Source organism: Peromyscus leucopus, chromosome 18 (genome assembly GCF_004664715.2).
Source record: "Peromyscus leucopus breed LL Stock chromosome 18, UCI_PerLeu_2.1, whole genome shotgun sequence".
Taxonomy (NCBI): Eukaryota; Metazoa; Chordata; class Mammalia; order Rodentia; family Cricetidae; genus Peromyscus; species Peromyscus leucopus.
The window spans coordinates 2,197,264-2,222,651 of record NC_051078.1 but is presented as its reverse complement, the minus strand read 5'-3'; the positions used below and the strand labels follow the sequence as shown (position 1 = coordinate 2,222,651).

Here is a 25,388-nt window from a genome sequence, read left to right as displayed (position 1 = left end):
CTCCCCACCCAGCCGCTGGCAGCGGCTCTCACCCGTGCCCGCGGTGCTCGCATCTGGAGGCAGTCAAGGGGCTATGGGTGCACCTGCAGGGTCCCGGTCGCCCCGGGGCTGGCCCCTCCCCCGGCCCCACCTCCACCCACCCAGCCGGCCCTTTACCTCGCAGGCTGGGCTCGCCGCCGCCGGACTGTTCCCCGACTCCTAGGCTCGCCCGCCACTCTTCTGCCCCTCCCTCCTCGCCGCCGCTTGCACGTCTGGAGCGCCCGGGCAGAGCGGGTGGCGCGCCGGGGGCATGCGCTCCATGAGGGCTCTGCAGAACGCGCTGAGCCGCGCCGGCAGCCACCGCCGGCGGGGAGGCTGGGGTCACCCGAACCGGGGCCCGCTCCTGGGCGGGGGCGTCCGGTACCACTTCAGTGAGGCCGCGGCGCAGGGCAGGGGGACGCCGCACAGCCACCAGCCGCAGCACGCCACCGATCAGTAAGGCTCGCGGGACAGGGGCAGGGGACAGGCTGGCTCCCACTCCCGCTGTGGCTCTCGCTCGCTCCCCGGGAGTGCCCTTCCCCGGCGAGCGCCTCTCCTCTCCTCTCCGAGCTCACTAGCCTGCGATGCCTTTTCCTTTAGATGTGGGGCTTTGGGTCCGCCACGCTCGGGCGGCCAGGTGCCGTCCGCCCGGGAGGGCGTTTGGGCAGGTCGGTCTTCGAGATGATGATGCCTGTCCAAGGTGCGTACTTAATTGGGAACGCAGATGGGCGCGCAGTGTTGCTTGGTGCCAGTGTCCGAGGGCAGGGCCCAGGGCACACCTGCCCATCCGCATCCCCTCTTCCTCCTCTGGTCCTGGTGTTTTAGGGAAGGTCGTGGGTATGGAACAGCTTCCTGCCCCAGGTTCAGGTGCACTTGGGTCTGTCTGTGTGGTGGTTCTTGTTCCTGCGTGTCGTCAGTGGGGAATGTGTGGTGCGAGTCATTGCTGATGCGCACGCAAGTGCGTATGTGTCCGGCGTGTTTTTGTAGCAGAGCTTAGCCGTTCATTGTCTTACATGCAGGCAAAACACTCGTACCAAGTTTCCAACTTGGTCGTTGAATGTGGTGACTATTCCGTGAGACACAGATTTTCCAAACCAGAGTCAGAGCTCTTCCGTTGCTCAGTCTCCCTGAACTGAAGAGTTTTCTCCTTCCGGCCCATCTTTAACCCAGGAAGTCGACCGCCGCCGTCACCACACTGTCCAGGCAGCGGGGTGGACAGTATTGGAGAGTGATGGGCTCTGGGAGTGTGACACCATGAGGCAGAGGGGTTTCTGTGTTTGGAAGGTAAAGGAGGGCAGGCAGCAAAGAGGAAATACTTTGTAATTCAGATTACTTTAAAATACTTAGTTTAGGGCTTGAGAGGTGGCCCACTCATTTAGAGTATTTGTTACTCTGGCAGAGGACCTGGGTTTGATTTCCAGCACCCGCATGATGGCTCACAACCACATGTAACTCCCAGGCTTTCGCCTGTGTGCATTCATATGCATAAAATAAATCTTTTAAAAACATTTAAAAATAAAATATCTAGCACTGGGCATGGTGGCTAAAACAATGTTGTTTTTGAGACAAAGTTTCTCTGTGAAGCCCTGGCTGTCCTGGTACTAGCTCTGTAGGCCAGGCTGGCCTCGAACTCAGAGATCCACCTATCTCTGCTTCCCAGTGCTGGGATTAAAACCCAGCTCTACCACCTGGCTTTATGAAGTTACTTTTTTTAAAATTTTTATTTTATGTATATGGGTGTTTTGCTTTACACATGTGTCTGTGTACTGCATTCATGCCTGGTACCTACTGAAAGGTCAGAGGAAGGTGTTGGATCCCCTGGAAATGGAGTTACAGATGTGAGTCACCATGTAGGTGGTAGGAATTGAACCCAAGGCCTCTGCAAGAATGAGTACTCTTAACCACATAGCCAGCTCTTCATATCTGGAGCACTTGATAAGCTCTGGAGCTCTTGAAAAGGGCCCAGGCTCAGTTCCCAGCACCCACAGAGTGGTTAACAACTACCCATAACTCTAGTTCCAGGGGATCTGGGTTTTTCTGCCCTCTCAGGGCACCAGGCTGAGTGTGGTAATGTATAACTAGTCCCAGCACTCAGGAGGCAGAGGCAGGCAGATCTCTGTGAATTCAAGGCCATCCTGGTCTACAGAGTGAGTTCCAGGACAGGCATCAAAGACAGAGAAACCCTGTCTCGAAAAACCAATTAAAAAAAAAAAAACAGAAAAAAAAGAAAGAGAAAGATCCCAGTATTAGTTAGAGATAGTTAATACTGTGATATATCTATATATAGCTTATATATATATGTGCATATAATTTAACAAATGTAGAATTATAATATTCATATTCTTTGGTAAGCTATATTTTCCATTTATGTTTATTTATTTTTTTAAAGAATTATTTGTTTATTTATTTGTTATCTATACAGAAGAGGGTGCCAGATCTCATTACAGATGGTTGTGAGCCACCATGTGGTTGCTGGGAATTGAACTCAGGACCTCTGGAAGAGCAGTCGGTGCTCTTAACCTCTGAGCCATCTCTCCACCCCTATGCTTATTTTTTATTAATTGATTTTTAATTATTGTATTGTATGAGTACCACGTGCTCACGTGGTCAGTGGGTAGCTGTGGAGTTGGTTCTTCCTTCTCCCTTTATGTGGCTTCTGGGGTTTCATGTGTCAAACTCAGATGTCCAAGGTTGCATGACAAGCACTTTTTTCTGCCCACCTGTCTTGCTCACCCTATATTCAGTGTTTTAAATGGCTTTTTAAAGTTTTATGTTTCTGTGTATAGACATTTGGCCTGTAGGTGTGTAGCTGTGAACTGCTTGTTTGCCTTGTGCCCTGGGAGGCCAGAAGAGGATGTCAGATCCCCTGGACCTGGAGTTACAGACAGTTGTGAGCTGTCATATGGGTGATGGTTTGAACCTGGGTCCTCTGTGGAGGACCCAGTTTTTTTGAAACAGTCTCTTATAGCCTAAGCTGGCCTCAAACTCTTTATGTAGGAGACCTTGAACTTGCCTCCACCTCCAGTTATGCATACCTCTTTTTGATTTGTTTTGAGACAGGGTTCCCGAAGTAGCGTTGCCCGGCCTGGAACTTCCTATGTAGACGTACTTGGCCTGGAACCTTCCTTGATCCTCCTGCCTCTGCCTCCCAAAAGCTTTGGGATTATGAGGATAGGCTCCTCCTTACTGGACAAGTCTTCCGACAATGCAGTGGGCATCTGAGACTATGTTACTTTGTACATCTGAAGGATATATTTCTGGAAGTAGGCTTGTTGAGCAAAAGAGCTTTAAAGGATCTGGATCTTAACTAGTTGTCCTGTTTGGACACAATCCGATACAATATTTCCACTGCGCTAGGAATGGAGCTCAGTGGTAGGACATTGTCTGGCATGCCTAAGGCTCCAAGTTTGACCCCTAGCACCACACAAGAAAACAAAAGTAGTTTTTTTTTTTTTTTTCCTTTTCCTTTTAGGTTTTTTCCTTATCTTTCTTTTTCTTTTTCTTTTTCTTTTTTGGTTTTTCAAGACAGGGTTTCTCTGTGTAACCTTAACTGTCCTGGATCTCGCTCTGTAGACCAGGCTGGCCTCAAACTCACAGAGATCCACCTGCCTCTGCTTACAGAGTGCTGGGCTTAAGTCATTAGTCTATTTTTGAGCTGGGCATGGTGGAGCATGCTTTTAATTCCAGCACTCAGAAGGCAGAGGCAGGTGGATCCCTGAGTTCGAGGCCAACCTGGCTTACAAAGTGAGTTCTAGGACAGCCAGGGCTACATAGAGAAACACTGTCTCAAAAAACCAAGAAAAGAAAAAAGAAAACCAAAGGGTTTCTAAGTATGATAACATTAATAGGAGAATTTTTGAAGACCAAGAAGTCTTTAGATCAATGGTTCTCAACTTCCTAATAATACAGTTATTATTAGGAACCTTCCTTTAATACAGTTCCTCATGTTGTAGAGACCCCAACCACAAAATTATTTTCATTACTACTCCATAACTATAATTTTGCTACTGTTATGAATCATAATGTAAATATCTGCATTTTCCTTATCTATCTATCTATCTATCTATCTATCTATCTATCTATCTATCTATTCTTCTCTCATATATTATATCCCAACCATAGTTTCCCCTCACCACCCCCCTCTTTTTCCAGTTCCTACCCATCACCTCTTCTCTCCCCCATATCAGCTCCTCCTCCTTTCCCTTCAGAAAAGGGCAGGCCTTCCAGGGGTATCAACCAAAGACGGCATGTCAGGTTATAATAAGACTAGGCACCTCCCCTCATTAAGGCTGGAAGGGGCAACCTAGTAGGAAGAAAAGGGTCCCGAAAGGAGGCAGAAGAGTCAGAGACAGCCCCCACTCCACTGTGAGGAGTCCCACAAGAAGACCAAGATACACAACCATAACATATATGCAGAGGACCTAGCTCAGACTCCCTGATTGTCATTTGAGTCTCTGTGAGCCCCTATGGGCCTGGTTAGTTGATTCTGTGGGTTTTCTTGCAATATCCTTGACCCCTCTGGCTCCTACAATCCTTCCCCCTCCCCCTTCCTCAGGGATCCCTGAGCTCCACTTAATGTTTGGCCGTGGGTCTCTGCATCTGCTCTTATTACTTTCTGGATGAAGCCTCTGATGATGATGATGGTCTTCGAGTATAGCAGAATATCATTAGGAAGCATTTCATTGACTTTTTTTTCCAGTTGTGTTTGGTTCTAATCCTGGTTGTCCAGCCCCCGGTTCCTGGCCATCGAGGCAGTGTCAGGCATGGGCTCCCTCTCCTGGCTTGGGTCTCAGGTTGGACCAGTCATGTGCTGGTCACTAGTACAAGTTCTGTGCCACCTTTACCACATCTTGCAGGCAGGACTAACTGTAGACGAAGAAGGTTCTGTGGCTGTGTTGATGTCCCAGCCCTCCACCGGAAGCCTTGCCTGTTACAGAAGATGCTTGGTTTAGGCTCCGTACCCCCCATTACTAGGAGTCTTCACTAGGGCCACTCTCATAGATTCTAGGGAGTTTCCATTGCATTAGGTTTCTACCTCAAGTCTCCTCCCAACACCTGATCTCTCCTGTTCCCGTCCCCAACTTGTCCCCAGTCCACCCACAAAATCTATTCCATTTCCCCTTCCCAGGGAGATCCATGACCCCTTTTGGCTCTTCTTATTAATTAGCTTTTCTGGGTCTGTGGATTGTAGCATGGTTATCCTTTACAGCTAATATTCACTTATAAGTGAGTGCATACTGTGTTTGTCTTTCTGGGTCTGGGTTACTTCACTCAGGATGATTTTTTTTTCTCGTTCCATCCATTTGGCTGAAAATTTCATGATCTCATATTTTTTAACAGCTCTGTAATATTCCATTGTGTGTATGTACCACATTTTCCTTATCCATTCTTCAACTGAGGGACATCTAGGTTGCTTTCAGTTTTGGGCTATTATGAATAAAGCTGCTATGAACATAGTTGAGCAAGTGTCCTTCTGGTAGGATGGAGTGTCCTTTGGATATGTGCCCAGGAGTGATATAGCAGAGTCTTAAGTAGATTGACTCCTGATTTTCTGAGGAACTACCATATTGATTTCCATAGTGGCTGTACAAGTTTGCACTCCCGCCAGCAATGGAGGAGTGTTCCCCTTGCTCTACATCCTCTCCAGCACGAGCTGCCACTTGTGTTTTTGATCTTAGCCATTCTGACAGGTGTAAGATGGAATTTCAAAGTCATTTTGATTTGCATTTCCCTGATGGCTAAGGATGTTGAACATTTGTGTAAGCGTTTCTCAGCCATTTGAGATTCCTCTGTTGAGAATTCTGCTTAGATCTTATCCCATTTTTTAATTTGATTATTTGGATTGTCCATGTCTAGTTTCTTGAGTTCTTTATGTATTTTGGATATCAGCCCTCTGTCAGATGTGGAGTTGGTGGAAATCTTTTCCCATTCTGTGGGCTGCCATTTTGTCCTGTTGATGGTGTCCTTTGCCTTACAGAAGCTTTTCAGTTTCATGAGGTACCATTTATTAATTGTCGATCTTAGTGCCTACATTATTGGTGTTCTGTTCAGGAAATTGTCTCCTGTGCCAATGCATTCAAGGCTGTTTCCCACTTTTTCTTCAGTCAGGTTCAGTGTATCTGGATTTGTGTTGAGGTCTTTGATTCACTTGGACTTGAGTTTTGTGCAGGGTGACAGATATGGATCTGTTTGCAATCTTCTACATGCAGACACCCAGTTAGACCAGCAACTGATTGAAGAGTGTTTTCCATTGTATATTTCTGGTTTCTTTATCAAAAATCAGGTGTCCATGGGTGTGAGGATTTATGTCTGGGTCTTTGATTCAATTACATTGATCAACCTGTCTGTTTTTTATGCCAATACCAAGCTGTTTTTAATTACTATAGCTCTGTAGTACAGCTTGAAATCAGGGATGGTGATGCCTCCACAAGTTGTTTTATTGTACAGGATTCTTTTGGCTAGCCTGGGATTTCTGCCTTTCCATATGAAGTTGAGTATTGTTCTTTCAAGGTCTGTGAAGAATTGTGTTGGAATTTTGATGGGGATTGTATTGAATCTGTAGATTGTTTTTAGTAAGATTGCCATTTTTACTGTTAATCCTACAGACCCATGAACAGGGGAGATCTTTCTAGCTTCTGAATATCAGTGTTTTCCAATGGTCTTGGCGAACTCTGTGAAAGAGAGGGGGTTGTGACCCACAGGTTGAGAACCACTGCTTTAGGTGGTTTAGGAGTTTTATAGGCATGAACTTTGGGGTCTAAGGGCCTTCCTAGTCATGTAGGTTGGTCATTATTATTGTAGGTCCATGTGTTTTAGACACTTTGCTCAGTCTAGGGAGAGAAAGATGTGCCAAGCACAGGGACCCAACAGTGGCATGGGTTGAGTCACCTGACATTCATTAGGATGTGTGTGAGACATACTAGCAGCATCCACAATATCTGGAGATTTAAGACAGCAGCCGCCCGGTTGGTTACATTTGGCCTGCACCTTGAGAGCCAGTTGAAGAAGAAGGTCCTGAAGGGTTATAGTATAAGCAAAGGCTACAAAGCCTCATCATGTCTGTCCCACTAAGGAAGTCATAATTGGGGTATGGAGTTACTTAGCATAACCGCCATAGGGAAGAATGATAAAGAATTGGGAAATGGGTATAACTTTAAAGAGTGGTAGATGCCATGCTAAGAATTGAGAACTACCCAGACATGAGAGTGTGTGTGTGTGGGGGGGGATTAGAGGAAATGGGGATAGGTTTGATAAAAATACATTATATATGTGTGAAATTATGAGAATAATAATAAAGGAGCTAGCCATGGTTATTCATTATCATGCTTGTAATTCCAGCACTTGGGAGGCAGAGATGATCATGTGTTTAGGGCCAGCCAGGCTACACCACAAGACCCCATCTCAAAATCCTGCCCCAACAAAGAAAAGAAACCCAAAACACTGTCCACCAGATTGCCATCATCATGAACACAGTTGAGTGCCACCCATAGACTGTCCAGGGTCACCAGCGTACTGAGCAGAATTGGCTTATAAGGACAGTACAGGCGGGTGCACGGAGAATTTATGGATGCCACCCCAGCATCCCAACATCTGCAGTCTGAAAGGCAGTGTGCACAGAGCGATATGCACATTCTACTGGAGTCAGGAAGGCTCTGAGGCTGAGCTGGCAGCTAGGTCCTGACTATTCAGTACTTGGCCCACGGATGACTTAGAGCTATTAAAGTATTTGTACTGTGAAGAAGAAGAAGAGAAAGGGATAAAAGGAATTTAATCTGTAGGCACTGAGGGTTTCGTTTTGTTTTTGAGACAGGATTTCTCTGTATAGCCTCAGCTGTTCTGAAACTGCTCTGTAGACCAGGCTGGCCTTGAACTCACAGAGATGCCCATGCCCCTGCCTCTGCCTCTCAAGTGCTGGGATTAAAGGCACATGCCACCATGCCTGGCTGGCACTGAGGTTTTTGTTTTAATATTTATTTTTATTTCTATTTATTGGGGAGGGTTGCCCATGAAGGCCAGAAGAAGGTATCTGATGCCCTGAAAGTACAGGCAATTGTGAGCTGCCTACCCAACATGAGTGCTGGGAAGGGAACTCAGACCTTCTGCCAGAATAATGGGTGCTCTTTACTGCTGAGACATTCTCAAACTCTTGTTTTTCTCGTGGTCTCGGGGGTAGTTCAGGCTGGCTTCAGACTCACTTTGCAGCTGAGGATGACCATGAACTCCTGATCCTCCTGCTTCTACGTGCCAAGTTTTAGGATTACAGGAATGTGCCACCTCACCCAGCTGTACCACAGGATTTTTGGTTTTTTCGAGACAAGTTTTCTCTGTGTAACCGTGGCTGTCCTGGAACTTGCTCTGTAGACCAGGCTGGCCTACAACTTCAACTCAGGGATTCCCCCTGCCTCTGCCTCCCGAGTGCTGGGATTAAAGGCTGCAGCCATGCACTACCCTGCCTGGCTTTAGGATTTTGAGTGGAGAAATGCTGAATTTCAGAACAGCGGCTGGCGTGGGTGGCAGAGGAATACGGTGGCACACTGCAGGCAGGAAGCTGACGATCGGCTTACTTTATATCAGAGTTTAGCATGGAGTATGGCCCTAAGGCTCACACCGCCTATCCATGTCAAGTAGACCTTTCTACCCTTATTCCATGGATAAGGAGAAGCAGGTTAGCAATAGCAAATGAGCTACCTAAGTCAGATAGCAAGTAGGGAGCAAAGTAGAACTCTTTCCAGGACACTATGCTGTACAGGAGAAAAGAGGGTGGATTTGAGAGAAAATGTGAAGATGGAGTCATCCAGTGTTAGTGACCAGCTCAATCCAGACAGAGTGTGGGAACAATCAAAATAATTCTGTGTTTCAGCGTGGCATCCAGGTGGGTATTCATGGACCAACGCTCATGAGAAACACACAAGAGGAGACAGCTCACGCTGGATGTGTTCAGTTTTCAGTATGTATGGGACACCTAGAAGTGAAGTTATCTAGAAGGCAGCTTGAAATAAAGGTCCGAAAGTTCAGAGTCTCTTTAAAAAAAAAAAAAAGCTAGAGAGTAAGATTTACAAGATCTTAGGCTAGAGGTGAAAGTTAGGATTACAGACTGTCAGATGGCTCAGAGGAGGAGCCCAGGATGACAGATCCAAGTTCCGGGAGGAGGAGAGGGAGCATCCTCAGGCGCCTGCTTCCTGCCTCTTCCCCCAAACAGTGGCGAGTCAAACAGCGGCATGCTGCCTCGACTTGGTGACCTGCTCTTCTACACCATTGCTGAGGGACAGGAACGAATCCCCATCCACAAGTTCACTACTGTAAGTGGCTGTCTGCCTGTTCAGAAAACCCTGATTCCTTAGAGTCTCTGGAACACGGGAAAAGGCTGGTTGACAGTGCGGGGCAGCTAATGGGTTGTTACGTGAGGACAGAAAACACAGAGGGATGATGGCTGCCTGGGCCAGAGAGACAACGTCGTCATCCTTCCCCGAAGTCCAGAAGATAACACCTTTCGTGGAAAGTGTCAAGAGACTTGTTGACCTTTAAAGCTGGTCCAGTCCCTCTTTGCTTAGTACCCAAACCCATTTGTTCTGCCCGTTGGAGTAATTAAGGTTGAGTGATCTGAGTATCTATTGGGAAAGATTGAGGCATAGATTGCTGTCCTTGGCTGACCTTACCAGGCCTCTTCTTTTCCCCCAAAGGCCCTGAAGGCCACTGGACTGCAGACGTCAGACCCACGGCTCCAGGACTGCATGAGCAAGATGCAGCGCATGGTCCAAGAGTCCAGCAGTGGTGGCCTCTTGGACCGAGATCTCTTCCGAAAGTGAGAACCCCAGAAATGAGCATTGCCCCCAGAACTGTTCTGTAGGAGGAAGAGTCTTGGGAATTAAACAGTTCAACCCCTCATTTTGTTTTATTTATTATACAAGCAATACATACTCATTGTGAAAAATAATATTTTCTTCTCTACCCAGTCCTAGCCCCTTTCCCAAACGTAGACATTAACAGATAGTGTGTTCTAGAAAATGTCCTGTGTGTTCACATACATTTATGGCTGTATATATTAGGACCTCTCAACACTAAAGCCATATGCTATGCTTATTTTGATTTTAATATTTTTCTCATCATGTCTTGGGATATCTTCCTGTGTCTTTAGAGCCTCTCATTTTGGAGGTTAGGAAATTTAAGCCTCGTGAGATTAAAATGACATGCCAAAAGTCACACAGCTGTTAGTCCAAAACCAAATGAACACTCATGACCTTCTTTATCCCCAACTCCCACGGCTCCTGTCCCAGCTGTGCCTCTCCAGCCCCTAACACACTCGTATCTGGGATCCAGGTGTGTGAGCAGCAACATTGTGCTCCTGACTCAGGCATTCCGAAAGAAGTTTGTCATTCCTGATTTCGAGGAGTTCACGGGCCACGTGGATCGCATATTTGAGGATGCCAAAGAGCTCACTGGAGGCAAAGTGAGGGCCAGGGAAATGGGGGTGGGGCGTGAGGGCTCTGGGCCAGATACAGAGACTCCTTGGGGCTGGGGATTCAGTGATAGAGGATGAGAAGCAGAGCCTCCAGAAATAAGGACAGGGTTCCATGTGGTTCTCCATGTGACTCTTAAAAGTGAGTGGCAAGATCTTAGGTGTTTGTGGACATGGATGGCAGAAGCCAGGCTTGGTGGCACAGGCCTATGATCTCGACTCTCGGGAGGTTAAGGCAGGATCAGAAGTTTGAGGTCAACTTGGGTTTCATAGGGAGACCCTGTCTCAAAGTAAAGATATTCAATCGAGCCTTCAAGGAGAGTTACAGGGACTGAACCTGAAAACCCAGCCCTAGAAATGCCTCCCCCCACCCCCAGCTGAGGACAGAACCCAGGGCCTTGTACTTGCTAAGCAATTGCTCTACTGCTGAGCTAAATCCCCAACCCCGTCATTATTATTATTATTATTTTAAATGTTCTATCCCTCCAGGGTTAGGACTACAGAGAGGTAAGGTTGCCAGGGACTAAAGGCTTGGGTGTTTCTGGAAGGAGTACACAGAAGGGAACCCATCTGCCATGTAGGTGACAGAATTTTAGCTTCTACCAAAGTTTCTGACCCTGAGTACAGCTGTATTGGTCTCCATATTCACCTGTCCCCCCTTTCTCTGCCTGTTCATGTCCAGGTAGCAGCCTACATCCCTCACCTGGCCAAGTCAAACCCAGACCTTTGGGGCGTTTCCCTGTGCACTGTGGATGGTCAGCGGTAAGATACGGGGTGATTCCTGGCTTGGTGGTGCACGCCTTTAAGCCCCCCACACTCGGGAGACAGAAGTAGGAGGATCTCTGAGTTCAAGGCCAGCCTGGTCTATAGAGCAACTTCCAGGACTGCTAGGGCGCTGGACTGCTAGGGCGCCGTAGAGAAACCCTGCCTCAAAAAAACAAACAAACAAACAAGGTGGCTGGAGAGGTGGCTCAGTGGTTAAGAGCACTGGCTGCTCTTCCAGAGGACCCGGGTTCAAGTTCCAGCACCCACATGGCAGCTCACAACTGTCTGTAACTCCAGTTCCAGGGTATCCAACACTCTCACACAGATATACATGCAGGTCAAACATCAATGCACATAAATAAAAATTAAAGCAAACAAAAAGAGCTGCTGGGTGAGAGGAAGTTGCTGAAGGGCGCAGGTGCAGGGTGCGGGCGCGGATGCAGGGCGCAGGTGCAGGGCGCGGGCGCAGGGCGCAGGGCGCGGGTGCAGGGCGCAGGGAGTGGGCGCGGGTGCAGGACGCGGGGCGCGGGAGCAGGAAGCGGGTGTAGGGCGCGGGTGCAGAACAAAGCCCAAACCCCTTTTATGGCACCTCTGTCTCCAGGCACTCTGTGGGCCACACGAAGATCCCTTTCTGCCTACAGTCTTGTGTCAAGCCCCTCACTTACGCCATCTCCGTGAGCACCTTAGGCACTGACTACGTCCACAAGTTTGTGGGCAAGGAACCCAGTGGTCTGCGCTATAACAAGCTCTCCCTCAACGAGGAAGGTGAGCATCTCCAGGGCTCACGCTTACCTGCCTTTTCCTTAGCCCTGCACCCCACCTCCTCCCTTCTTTCTTTCTTTGCCTTTTCTCCCATCCAGGTAGGAACCAGACCCAGCGCCGCTTAGCTTTGGATTGGGAACGATGTTAAGTGAGCTCCCGTGAGTGACTGACAAGACCCTGGTTTGTGTTTCCCCAGGAATCCCCCACAACCCCATGGTCAATGCCGGCGCCATTGTCGTCAGCTCCTTGATCAAGGTCAGTGCCCATTCTCGCCTTCTGAAAACTGACGTTCTCTCAGCCCCCCTTATTCCTGCACCCCTGCACCTGCTCGTCTCTCTAGGGAGACTCGTGGGGTGCCCAGTCCTTTGAGGGTTAATAAGAGGCATGGAAAAAATACAACAGGAAGCCGTGTGTTATAAGCTATGGATGTGAGTGAGAGCTATCCCACACCCTCCCCGCCCCCACCTACAACTCTGCAGCTCAGAGCTCCTGACAGGAGTGAGCGGGTCGTGACCCCTGCCCAGGACCGAGAGGCAAAGGCCAAAGGCAAGGGGAGGACAGCACCATCAGGCATTGATTGGCCGCCCCTGGGTGAGAGGCATGCCGAGAAAAGGGTGAATGGCCAGTCCAGGGCAGCTATTCACGTCACCTGGACCTGTGAGTTGGCCTTGAGCATGGGTGTCAGACGGGCCCATCAGCTGCAGGTCTCTCAGGACTTGAGCAAGAACCTGGGAGCAGTGTGGGCAGCCACACCACGGGGCCAATCACAGCCCCTCCTGGGGAAGGTGGTGTTGGGAACCCTCCCCCTCGGGAACTCAGGTGTCAGAGTCCCTGCAGTGTTGACTTATGTCGGAAGCAGTGGATCTGGGGGAGGGGACTAAGGCCAGTGTGTCCCGCTGGTCTGTGACGTTCTGTCTGCCGGCCTCTCTTTGGGATCTGCCTCACCTGCCTCACTCTAAACTTTAGGTTCGGAGCGGGGAATGAAGCAAGTGCCTTGGCAGAACATCGGCCCCGCCCTCTGTGGAGACCCTGGGCTCAGTCTCCGGCACTGATGAAGTTGTTTCTGTTTCTTTTAACAATATAACTGGAGGATGTAGCTCAGTGGCAGAGCATTTGACCAGCATACCTGAGGTCCTAGCTTCAGTTCCGGTATTAAAGAAAAATCATTTATCAACGCGATCGAATAGTCAACAGACACAGCCCATTTCTGTCACAGAGGGTATGGGAATCGGGGATAGGCTAGAGCAAGACTAGAAAACGGGGTATAAAGAACGTGAGTGTGAGCCAGGCAGTGGTGGTGCACACTTTTAATCCCAGCACTCAGGAGGCAGAGGCAGGCGGATCTCTGAGTTCCAGGCCAGCCTAGGCTACACGGAGAAACCCTGCCTCAAACAAACAAACAAACAAACACCAACCCCCAAAACAAACAAACAAAAAAGGAAGTTGTACTATGGTTCCAATGTCTGTAATGCCAGAACCTGGGGAGTACGGTTGGAAAGATCAGAAGTTTAAGGCTAGTCTGGGATACATGAGACCTTTACTAAAAAATAAATAAAATGGGTGTTGGGGACTTAGCTCAGTGGTAGGGCACTTGACTAGCAAGCGTGAGGCCCTGGGTTCGGTCCTCAGCTCCGAATACATACATACATACATACATACATACATACATACATACATACATACATACATACATAGAGTGGATAGTAGTAATCAGGGATGGGGTGGAACTTAGGGACAGAACTGGAGACAGGGATGAGGACTTAAGATTGAAGCTGAAAAGTAGGAGTGAGGCTGGGGAGGGGTGAGGCCAACGGATGCAGTGAGGTTATCTGAATCCTCATTCCTTGATAATTAAAAAAAAAAAAAATTTTGAGACAAGATCTCTCAATGTCCCGAGCTGCCCTTGAAATCTTTCAGTAATTCTCCTGCCTCAACCTCCCAAGTGCTGGGATTATAGGCACGCATCACCAAACTGGTTAGTAGTTTGGTTTTCTCTGTTACTAGACATATATATACCCGCAGGAAGAGAGGTCTCGGCTGTTTAAACAAGAAGGATCCCGTGCCTGTAACACCAGCTGCTCAGGGACTACAGGAACACAGACAGGGAGGGCCACACTAACTCACAGCCCGGCCTGGACGACCCAGGCCTGTCTCAGAACAGGCCAGAGACACTGTAAAACGCACCGTCCCCAGGAGTGAGGCTAGCCGAGCCTGTCAGCTGCACCACGCCCTTGTGGTCCTCCGTCTCCCATGCATCGAGGCCGGAACACTGATCGCTTTCTCTCACTTTCTCTGCAGATGGATTGTAACAAAGCAGAGAAGTTTGACTTTGTAAGTCCCTTGCGCTCATCTTCTTGCTGCCTTTCACATGCCCTGCTGTCTTCCACAGCCCTCTCCCGTGCCTGGCTTAAGCCAACATATCATAGAAGCAGTAACTCCAGAGAGGCGGGGAACCCTGCTCCCCTGGGTAAAGCTGGGAATAGGACTGAGAGGTTCCGAGTGGCCTGCTGGCCTGAGCTGTGTTTTCTAGGGCTCTGTAGTCAAAAGGCGTCTGTCTTGCCCTTCTTCTGCTCCAGGTGCTGCAGTATCTGAACAAGATGGCTGGGAATGAATTCATGGGGTTCAGCAATGCCACGTAAGGCTGCTTAGAGGACTGTACTGAATACAACTGTACTGTTGTATATGTGTATGCTTGCTGGGGAGGTAAAGGGGGGGAAGGGAATAGATATCATCTTAAGAAGGAACTCAAGGGGAATTTCAGCCTCCCAGCTTCCTCTGAGCCTCTTCATTGACACTTCCTTGGAGAAATAGCGGCCCATTTCTGATTTGCATGTAATGAGAAAGGGGGTGTGGCGGTTGGTGCCTAAGCCCAAGTCAAGACTCTCAGAGCCAAAAGCCTTGCCAGATTCCCTAGACTGGACGGCTAGACAGCTTTGGGTGGGTTTGGTTTGGGTCTGTTTACATTTTACCACAAAGCTACACCGAGTGTTTGCCCAGGTTCAGACGTTCCCACTGATACTCTGCGAGGTGTTCTAAAGGGACCGATTCAGTCTGACAGAGGGAGTAGAGTTCCGTATCCGGGGAAGGACGTTTCCCCCTTCTCCCTCCACCCACCTCTTAAACGTCAAGCGCTAAATGTGGTGTTTGCTTCAGATTCCAGTCAGAGAAGGAAACTGGAGATCGGAATTACGCCATCGGCTATTACCTCAAGGAGAAGAAGGTAACTGGGTCCCTGGGAATTGTGCCGCCAGGTCAGGGGTCGAGGGCTGGAGACCGTGTGTGACTCTGGCATGTGAATTACGAGACTGTTCTTCCTTCCAGTGTTTCCCCAAGGGAGTGGACATGATGGCTGCCCTCGACCTCTATTTCCAGGTATGCAGACACTCCCAGGGCCAAGCGGACAGGACAGACTGCCCTCTCTCTCTGGGTTACAGGGTAGACGTGCCTCTCTGGCTGCCCCGTGAGACGCGTTGAAAGCTCTAGATGTGAAGAACATCACTCTTCATGACTGCGTTCGCGCCCACCCTGCCCTTTGACCCCTGCTGTCTCCATAGCTGTGCTCCGTGGAGGTCACCTGCGAATCAGGCAGCGTCATGGCGGCCACTCTTGCCAATGGTGGCATCTGCCCCATCACAGGCGAGAGCGTCCTGAGCGCTGAAGCCGTGCGGAACACCCTCAGCCTCATGCATTCCTGCGGCATGTACGACTTCTCTGGCCAGTTTGCCTTCCACGTGAGTGCTCCCAGCTTGGCTGTCCGCCTGCCACCACCCCAGCGCCAAGAACAGAGGACGGGGTGAAGCTCACTCCTGCCCCCTTCCCAAGCATCTACCCGGGCAAACACGCTAAGAGTCCCGAGGAGAGTTTGCCAAGTCCATCCCATTCCTCAGAGATGTAGACCCTTTACGTGGCTGACTCCCATCTTAGACATCACTTCCAAGGAGATGCGTGGTTGATTTGTTTGTAGCCTCAGACTCACAGTGATCCTCCTGCCTCGACCTCTCAAGTACTGGAACTCCAGTCATGCACTTCCACAGCTGCACTTGTTTCTTGTTTGATTTGGCATCGGGGAATCAAACCTAGGTCTTACCCGTGCTGGGCAAGTGCTGTACCACTGACCTGCATCCCCAGGCTCTGGAGGTGTTTCTGATCTCTGTACACAAACAAAACTGCCTCCTCTACCTCTGTTCAGAGCACCCTAGTCCTTTTCTTTTCCGTGTTTGCTATAATTATTTTATCTGTTTTTGAAGATTTATTTTCATTATGAGGGAGTATGTACAGGTGAGTACAGGTGCCCACTGAGACTAGGAGTATTGGATCCACCCCCCCACCCTCACCCCTACCCCCAACCCCATGCCCAAGCTGGAGTTTCAGGTGGTTGTGAGCCTGCCAGTTTTGGTGATTGGAAACCAACATGGGTTCTTTGCAAGAACAGTGCAGGCTCTTAATTACTGAGCCTCCTATCCAGATACCCCCCCCCTTTTTAAATATTTTATTATTATTATTTTTTAAATCCCAGTACTTGGGAGGCAGATGCAGGTGGATCTTTGTGAGTTCAAGGCTAGCCTGACTACAGAGTAAGTTCCAGGACAGCCAGAGTTACATGGAGAAACCCTGTCTCAAAAAGAAAATGTTTTTTTAAATTTATTTCTAAGTTATGTGTCTGGGTGTTTTGCCTGCACGTGTGTCTGTGTGCCGTGTGCGTACAGTGTTCACACAGGCCAGGAGAGGGCGGTAGGATCTTCTGGAACTGGAGTTACAGACAGTTGTAAACGGCCATGCCGGTGTTGAGAACCGAACCCCGGTCTTCTGGAAGAGCAGCCAGTGCTCTTAACCACTGAGCCACCTCTCCAGTCCCCAGGTCCCATTTTTAAATTTTTTTTCTTTTATATATATATATTATTTTACAATACCATTCAGTTCTACATATCAGCCATGGGTTCCCCTATTCTCCCCCCTCCCACGCCCTCCCCTTACCCCCAGCCCACCCTCCATTCCCACCTCCTCCAGGACAAGTCCTCTCCCAAGGACTGCGATCAACCTGGTAGACTCAGTCCAGGCAGGTCCAGTCCCTTCCTCCCAGACTGAGCCAAGTGTCCCTGCATAAGCTCCAGGTTTCAAACAGCCAACTCATGCAATGAGCACAGGACTTGGTCCCACTGCCTAGATGCCTCCCAAACTGATCAAGCCAATCAACTGTCTCACCTATTCAGAGGGCCTGATCCAGTTGGGGGCCCCTCAGCCTTTGGTTCATAGTTCATGTGTTTCCATTCATTTGGCTATTTTTTTTTTCAATAATTGAGTAAAACTGAAATTTATTATAAGCCACAGTCGTCCTAGGGACCTCCATGCTATATATATAGCCTCTATGGTTCTATGGGTTGTGCCCATTTTTAAATTTTAAAAATGTATTTATCGTTGGTATATGTGTAAGCATGACGGTGCATGTGTGGAGGTCAGAGGACAACTTTGTGGAGTTTTTTTTCTCTCTGTCCACCTTTGTGGATTCTGGGGCTCAAACTCAGGATGCTAGACTTGCTCAGGAAGCCCCTCTGCCTGATACGCCAGCTTATAAGCCCCTGTTCATTTCCTGTCTCTCTTCCACCACGAGAATAAAAGTCGAATGAGAGACCGTTTCCTGGGGCTGGAGAAATGGCGGGGTGTTGAAGAGCATTTCTAGTTCCAGGGAACCCCTTGGCCTCTTCTGGCCTCCCCGGGCCCCAGGCACACGTGCGGTGCACACACGTGCGGTGCACACACACACACACACACTCACATATGGAAAATCCAGTGAAATCTCTTTTTGAAGGGAGGGCTGGGGAGCATTTCCTCGATTGAGCACGGCACCCAGCAGCGGGCTGTTCCTGTCTTAGCAAGCATCCCCTAGTTGTATTAATTCATGAGGTAGGAGAAGACAGTGGTCGGGGCAAATTAAGAAGCTGAAACGTTGAGGTGGGGTAGCCTTGTCTGCGCCGTCACTTAGACCTGCCCCCTTGTCCCTCAGGTGGGTCTGCCGGCCAAATCAGCCGTGTCAGGAGCCATCCTCCTGGTTGTACCCAATGTCATGGGGATGATGTGTCTGTCACCTCCGTTAGACAAGCTGGGCAACAGCCAGAGGGGTATCAACTTCTGCCAGGTAAGATGCTCTGTGCACAGTACTTCATACGGTTTAAGAATGAATCAATGAGTTGGGGATTTAGCTCAGTGGTAGAGCGCTTGCCTAGCAAGTGCAAGGCCCTGGGTTCGGCCCTCAGCTCCAGAAAAAAAAAAAAAAAAGAATAAATCAATGAGCCGGGCATAGTGGCACACGCCTTCAACCCCAGAATCCCAGTATTCGGGAGGCAGAGGCTGGTGGATCTCTGTGAGTTCAAGGCCAGCCTGGTCTACAGAGTGAGTTCCAGGAAAGGCACAAAGCTACACAGAGAAACCCTGTCTCGAAAAACAAAAAAGAATAAATTAATGGTAGTCACTATAGTTAAAGCAATTTTGAGCTCCTAGAAAGGGCAAGAGATACGTAAACGAATCCTTTGGCTTCTAATTCTAGAAGCTGGTGTCTCTCTTTAACTTCCACAACTACGACAACCTGAGGCACTGTACTCGGAAGTTAGACCCACGACGAGAAGGAGGAGAAGTCCGGGTAAGGGAAACCCCAGGTAGCCTAACGGATATTTCAGAATGAAACATCCCAAAACACTTCAGCCGTGTCCCTGGTGAACCATCCATGGAGGAGGGTCATGGGTTGAGCTGGGCGCGGGTGGATTCAAAGCTAGAATTAACCCCAGGTGGGTTCGCTCTGCGTTTCAGAACAAGACCGTGGTGAACCTGTTATTTGCTGCATATAGTGGAGATGTCTCAGCTCTTCGAAGGTAACTCTTCTGTGACTAAATAAATGTGATAAAAATACTCTGGGTCAGACATCTTATGAGGACACAACATAACAAACTGATAAATGCTTCAGTTTTAGGGTTACAACGGACACATTGCAATTTTTTTTCCTTTATTTTTATTTTGAAGAGGGCACCAGGTCTCATTACAGATGGTTGTGAGCCACCATGTGGTTGCTGGGAATTGAACTCAGGACCTCTGGAAGAGCAGTCAGTGCTCTTAACCTCTCAGCCATCTCTCCAGCCTGACACATTGCAATTTTAATGAGTAATGCCTGTTTGTGTCCGTATGTCCGTGTCCATGTCCGTGTGTGTGTGTGTGTCCGTGTGTGTGTGTGTGTGTGTGTGTGTGTGTGTGATCTGTGTACATGTGCCTGTTTGTGCAGCTGCACATTTGTGGGTATGTGTACATGTGGCAGCCAGAGGACAACTTCAGGTATCATTCCTCAGGGGCCATCCACCTTGCTTTTTGAGACAGAGTCTCGTACTGGCCTTGAGCTCACCAGCACATCGAGCCCCAGGACTTCCCTGTCTCGGCTTCCCACCCAGTCTAGGATTACAGGCATGTGGTACCATGCCTGATTTTTTTTTTTAATGTGGGTTGTGTGAATCAAACTCAGGTCTCAGTTCCTCACGCTCGCCTGACAAGCACTTTGCTAAGCCATCTCTCCAGCCTTAGGTTTTGTTTGTTGTTTTAAAATCAAAGTGCCAGCTGGGCGGTGTTGGCGCATGCCTTTAATCCCAGCACTCGAGAGGCAGAGCCAGGCGGATCTCTGTGAGTTCGAGGCCAGCCTGGTCTCCAAAGCGAGTTCCAGGAAAGGCGCAAAGCTACACAGAGAAACCCTGTCTGGAAAAACCCCAAAAAAAAATTAAATAAATAAATAAAAATAAAAATGCCTGTGGTGAGGTAAGAACTTCACTCATGGCCGGCACCGTGACTGACTTGGGTATGACAGGCACAGGCCTTGGAAGTGGGGACGCCATCCAGTCTGGCCCGACTTCAGAAGGCTCTCCAGTGATTCTAGCCTGACGTGGGTAACGCAAGCTGCTTTCCACTCCCTTAGGTTTGCTTTGTCAGCCATGGATATGGAGCAGAAAGATTACGACTCCCGCACAGCCCTGCACGTTGCGGCAGCTGAAGGTATTTCGAGGGTTAAAGAGGAACCGCAGCCTGTGAGGTCCCTTCTCTTCCACGGGGTGCGCCCTATCATGCGTGTGAGATCCCAGTTTTGTCCACAGGCCCTACAGCTGACAGGTTGTAACTAGGTGCCGGCAAGGAGGGAATGTCAAGGACTTTTCTCCTCCCCTCTTGGCACAGACTCAAGCTGCCGAGGGTCGACACCCAACGGTTCAGGACCTACCTGTGTACTCTCTCATTTCCCCTCTATCCTATTCCTAGGACACATTGAAGTTGTCAAGTTTCTGATCGAGGCTTGCAAAGTGAATCCCTTCGTCAAGGACAGGCGAGTAGGATCGCAGGGAAGGAGGGTGACCCAACCTCCCCACCGCCCTGCAGCCACCATGCATATACGTGGAACTATGGTATTCTCGTGTCTTCCCGGCCTGACCGTGATCCTTGTTCCTCACAGGTGGGGCAACATTCCTCTGGATGATGCCATACAGTTCAACCACCTGGAGGTGGTCAAGCTACTTCAAGACTACCATGACTCCTACATGCTCTCCGAAACTCAGGCCGAGGCAGCAGCTGAAACCATGTCCAAAGAGAACTTAGAAAGCATGGTGTGAGCACAGGCCGGAGGCAGACCCTGCTCAAGAAAAAGCATGAGCTGGCCATACATTTAACGCACAGCCACCAAAAACACTGTGGGAAGCTGCTTCCGTGGGGATCGACACAGCCGTTTGGTGACAGGGGCCATGGTTTTCTGTGAGAATCGTAACACCCATCCCCTCAGTAAACAGCACACAGCACAGCCTCAGTGAACGCCTGCAGTCGCAATCCACAGAGACCTCAAGGTATAGCTTAATGGTTCCATCCACTCAAAAGTAGCCCAGGTCTTTACACAGGTCTCCTTTTCCTCTCTGAAGAAGTCATCTTGAGAACAAGAGACTTCCTTGGAGAGAATCTAGTCACCATGCATATGTACCTGCCACAGAGTAAGAGACGTGAGTGGGAGCCGGAGCGCCTGGCTTTAGAAGTCTGCAGAGATCTGTCCCCTCAGCGGGACGTTCTGCCACTGCTGACAGCAATTTTATAGACAGAGAAAGTATTTTGTGTTCAAATAAATTTAATTACATGAATTTTTTTTCTAAATCCAGTCATTCTTTTTCTCCCCTAAGGATATCCAATTTCATCACCATCACTGATAATAGAATTACAGTCCCACAGGGTCAGACGAAGTCCAAACAATACATAGTCCGCATACATACTCATCTATTCCACCAGGTTTTCCTCAACCTCAAATACTGCTTTGATTAAGTATCTCCTGTGGCCAAGGGGGATGGATGTTTTGGGTCTGACCAGGCTCCAAAATGGGTTATGTAAAACTCCCCTCTCTTCCCTGAAGCTTCCACCTGCGGCAGACATGTAGACGGAACTTCTCAAAGACAAGAGTTTCTGGCACGACAGCCCTGCAGATCCTCTGGTGTCTCTCCACCTTTGGTCACAGCTGTAACTGGCACAATGGTTATGATAAACCGGCTGGGTATCAGAGGGGTGCAGGGGAGGGATGGACTCAGAGTGCGGATAGCTGCATCTGTGTAGGGCTGACGTCCGTGGTGCTGACCTACTGGGTCAGTACAGCATGGACGGAGCCAGAACCCAAGAATCGGAGGTGCATCGGAGAAAAGGCCACCACTCCTCCAGCCAGAGGTAGAAAGCATTTACTCTGGAGAATCTGGTGAACCCCCAAAACAAGTTACATGTGGGTAAGGGAAGGAGAGGTAGTGGCTAAAAGACAGGACCCCAGGACTGAACAGTCTAAGACACCTGGGACCCAAGGAAGCAACCCGAGGAGAAAATTCACCCGATGCTCCAGGAAACGGGCAGTTATGTGGGGGGCAAAGTCTGGCTGTATACCTGCTTTCACAGAGCAGGTGACTAAAATATTGCACAAAGGATCCCAACTGGACTGGGGGAGCTACCGGTTGCTTGCGACAATGTAAAACAGCTTTAGACCCTTTGAACAGAAAGCTGACCCTAAGCATGATTCAGAGACTTAGGTAATGGCCACATTAGAGGCCCTTGGGCACTTCAAGTCCTGAGTGTGTTAGCAGCTCTCCGTCCCAAAGGGCAAAAGCGGGCGTCACCGGGCCCCGGAAATCTGTCTGTAGTGTGTGGATCACAAAGACCTGACTCACGTCCACCAGGCTTAGCTTCTTCGCCTCGTAGTCCAGCAGCAGCCCCACTTTCTCTGGCTGCCCAATGCCCTCAATCGGGGCTCTCTCGTTGGCCAACATGCTGTGCCACTTGCGCTGGGCATAGGAGAACACCCAGGAGCGATCATCAGCGCCGACGCAGCTGTCCCGGGACATGTCCACATCGGCCACTCCTATCCGGAACTGCTGGGAGCGCTTCACCGTGACCTCCCAGTAGTGTCTGCCACTGGTGACGGTGGTGTCCGCGAGCACCACTGCCCACTCCCGGAAGCGCTCCACGTTCAGGGCCACCTTGGTGGGTTCCAACCCCACCATGCCGTATTTGACAGCCGTGTCATTCCTGAAGAGCGCCAGGCTGCTGTGCGCGGTTTTTTCTTCCAGTTTGAAACTGATGCCTGAGGGCAGAGCCAAGGGGAAAAAGAAAAGAAAAAAAACCAAAAAAGTAGTGACAGATTAGGGCTGGTTTTGATCTGAAGCGGTCAGGCGATGATGATGGGAAAAGCCCAATGTTAAGAGGGAAAGATCAGACCTGTCGCTTTAGCATAGCAGCCCCGGGGAGCCGCAAATCACGGCGGGGTGGGGAGTAGGGGGTGGGGGGAGCCACAGATCGACGCCCCGAGTTTGGAATCTTGCTATGCCAAGGCTGCAGACCGGGCAGGAGAAACGAGGGGTGGGTGGGGCTCCCCGGGCGCGCTCTGGGGACAAGGCGTTAACTACTTTGGAGCGAAGGAGCGGAAAGAAACAACCCTACCTCTCCGGGCTCCCCCGGCAGGGAGTCCCCACGGCTTGGCTCCCCAGCGGGGCCAGCTGCAGCGGCGTGCAAAGGGCAGCGCCATCTTCAGCCGCAGCGGCACCGGGCACGCCCCGCCCCCCGGCGGGGAGGCCGACCAATGGCTGCGCGGCGCCCGGGGCACGTGACGCGCGCCGCGCCTGCGTCCGCCGGGCCCGGGGTCGCTGGAGCGCGCCCGGGTGGGATTGCTCGCCTGCCTGGGTCGGCGGCTTGGTTTCCCGTGTGCAGCGGCGCGTGGGTCGCCCCGCAGCTAAGGAGGACCTCCAGACAGACTCTGTAGCCGGGGTCTGCCCTGTGTTTGCTTGGATGCGAGGCGTCCTCTAGCCCTGCCTGCCCTCTGCAGACCAGGCTGGCCTCGATCTCGCGGAAACCCGCCGGCCTCTGCCTCCCGAGTGCTGGCGTTAAATACGGGGCCCTGCCACCGTGCCTGGCAGAATAAAGTAGATATATATATTTAAATGGTTCAAGCCAGGGTAGTGTGGCGCACGCCTTTGATCCCAGCACCCGGGGAGGCAGACTCCGGCGGGTCTCTGTGCGTTCTACGCCAGACGGGTTCTGCATCCTGAGTTCCAGGACAGCCGGGACTCCACTGTGGGACGCCGTCTCGAACCTCCCCCCCCCCCCACATATAATAAAAAATAATAATAACAATAGCTTAAACCTGTTTCCCAGAGCCTCAGCATTCTTTGTAAACAGAATGTGTCTACATACATGATGATTGTTTGGTTTTTGGTTTTTCGAGACAGGGTTTCTCAGTGTAGCTTTGCGCCTTTCCTGGCACTCGCTTTGGAGACCAGGCTGGCCTCGAACTCACAGAGATCCGCCTGCCTCCGCCTCCCGAGTGCTGGGATTAAAGGCGTGCGCCACCACCGCCCAGCATGATGACTGTTTTTTGATCTTTTCTCTTTCTCGTGACAGAGTCTTGCTATGAAGCCTTTGCTGGCCTCAAACTTCATATCCTCCTGCCTCAATTTCCCTTTTGCCAGGTTATGCTAATTATTATTGTTTATTATTATTATTATTATTATTATTATTATTATTATTATTATTATTATTATTATTATTATTATTATTATTATTATTATTTGAGACAGGGTCTGGCTGTCCCTATCTCCCGAGTGCTGGGACGAACAACAGGGCTTGTGCTCACCGGAGGGTTTTTTTTTTTTGAGTGCAGTGACTGATTCTGTCCACCAGGGTTCAGTCCCGCCCAGCCTTTCCATCCGCTTAACGGGAGAGGTGCAGTCGGTTGGCTTTTTTTCTAATTACAAACTGCTTTGAACACTTTGAGGTGTGCGCCCACAGGAATAAAAAACGGGGAAAGGGTAACCTCACCTCCAGGAGTGGCCCAGGGGGAGAGAGGTTACCCGAGGGGCAGGAAGCTCGGCAGAGGAATGCATCGGTGGTGGACTAGCTCTGGGCGCACAGGCACAGGGCAGGAGGGTTGGCCACGAAGCCACGAAGCTACGTGGGTCCCTCCCTGTGTCCCCTTCTCCGCTTCTGCTGCACGACCCCCGGGTCACTCCGCCCGCCCGTCGCCTCGCTCGCTCACGCTTGCTCACCAAGGTCCTCCAGTCGCTGGTCCTGGTGTGTTGACTTTTAAACCCAGGAGCAAAAGTGTTGAGAGAATTTCCTCCGGAGAAGCCCTGCCCTGCTCTGCTCATGCTTTGGGTTTGGGTAGTGAGTGAGGAGAGAACTGTTTCAGACCAGGATCTCCGGAGAGCTGAAGCACGCACAGCCTTCGCAGTCACTTAAGACACGCCTGCTTTTTCCTCCCCTCCCCTCTCCTTCCCTCGCCACCTCTTTCTGTCTTATCAAGACCACTGAGCTGTATTCCTAGCCCTTTTGACATGTTGTTTGTTTGTTTGTTTTAATTTGGAGACAGGGTTTCACCAAGTTGGCCTTGGAACTCACACTATAGCCCAGGCAATATTTGAACTTTGGATCCTCCTGGCACAGAATAGCTGGGATTATCAGGTCTGTACTGCCAGGCCTGGATAGACCTCCATTATTTTATACTCATTCAGGGAAGAGCTTTACCTGTCATTTCTTATATTATTTTATTTTTACCATCAAATAAACTCATCTTCGTGATTCAGACAATAATCTACCTTATTGTTTTTTGTTGTTTTGGTTTTTCGAGACAGGGTTTCTCTGTGTAGCCTTGGCTGTCCTGGATCTCGCTCTGTAGACCAGGCTGGCCTTGAACTCACAGAGATCCACCTACCTCTGCCTCCTGAGTGCCGGGATTAAAGGCGTGTGCCATCACGTCCCAGTTCAAACAATTAATTCTTAACATTCCCGTGTATCCTAATGAGCAAATGACAAAATTTTGCTTGACGAAGAGGGAAAGGCACTTCAGGGGGGGAGCTTGAGCTAA

General features: G+C 49.9%; 2 protein-coding genes across 3 annotated transcripts; one reads left to right on the top strand and one right to left on the bottom strand.

The window, feature by feature from the left end:
• The first annotated feature begins 19 nt into the window (after nt 1-19).
• Gls2 (glutaminase 2) lies at nt 20-21,141 on the top strand. 2 transcript variants are annotated; one of them, XM_028855434.2, is made up of 18 exons: nt 20-718; nt 9,218-9,317; nt 9,699-9,820; nt 10,336-10,465; nt 11,157-11,236; nt 11,841-12,004; nt 12,198-12,256; nt 14,300-14,332; nt 14,578-14,636; nt 15,155-15,221; nt 15,323-15,373; nt 15,556-15,732; nt 18,003-18,134; nt 18,543-18,635; nt 18,803-18,864; nt 19,947-20,023; nt 20,282-20,345; nt 20,472-20,628. In XM_028855434.2, exons 1-18 carry the CDS (start codon nt 603-605, stop codon nt 20,626-20,628), a joined length of 1,743 nt encoding a protein of 580 aa, XP_028711267.1. In that variant the 5' UTR covers nt 20-602. The 2 variants fall into 2 exon arrangements, with proteins under 2 accessions (XP_028711267.1, XP_028711266.1); XM_028855433.2 differs by having other exon boundaries at nt 22-474; nt 20,472-21,141.
• Spryd4 (SPRY domain containing 4) lies at nt 21,111-23,081 on the bottom strand. Its single transcript, XM_028855435.2, has 2 exons — nt 22,970-23,081; nt 21,111-22,613 (listed from the first exon to the last, which is right to left on the bottom strand). Exons 1-2 carry the CDS (start codon nt 23,052-23,054, stop codon nt 22,075-22,077), a joined length of 624 nt encoding a protein of 207 aa, XP_028711268.1. The 5' UTR covers nt 23,055-23,081; the 3' UTR covers nt 21,111-22,074.
• Nucleotides 23,082-25,388: the final 2,307 nt, after the last annotated feature.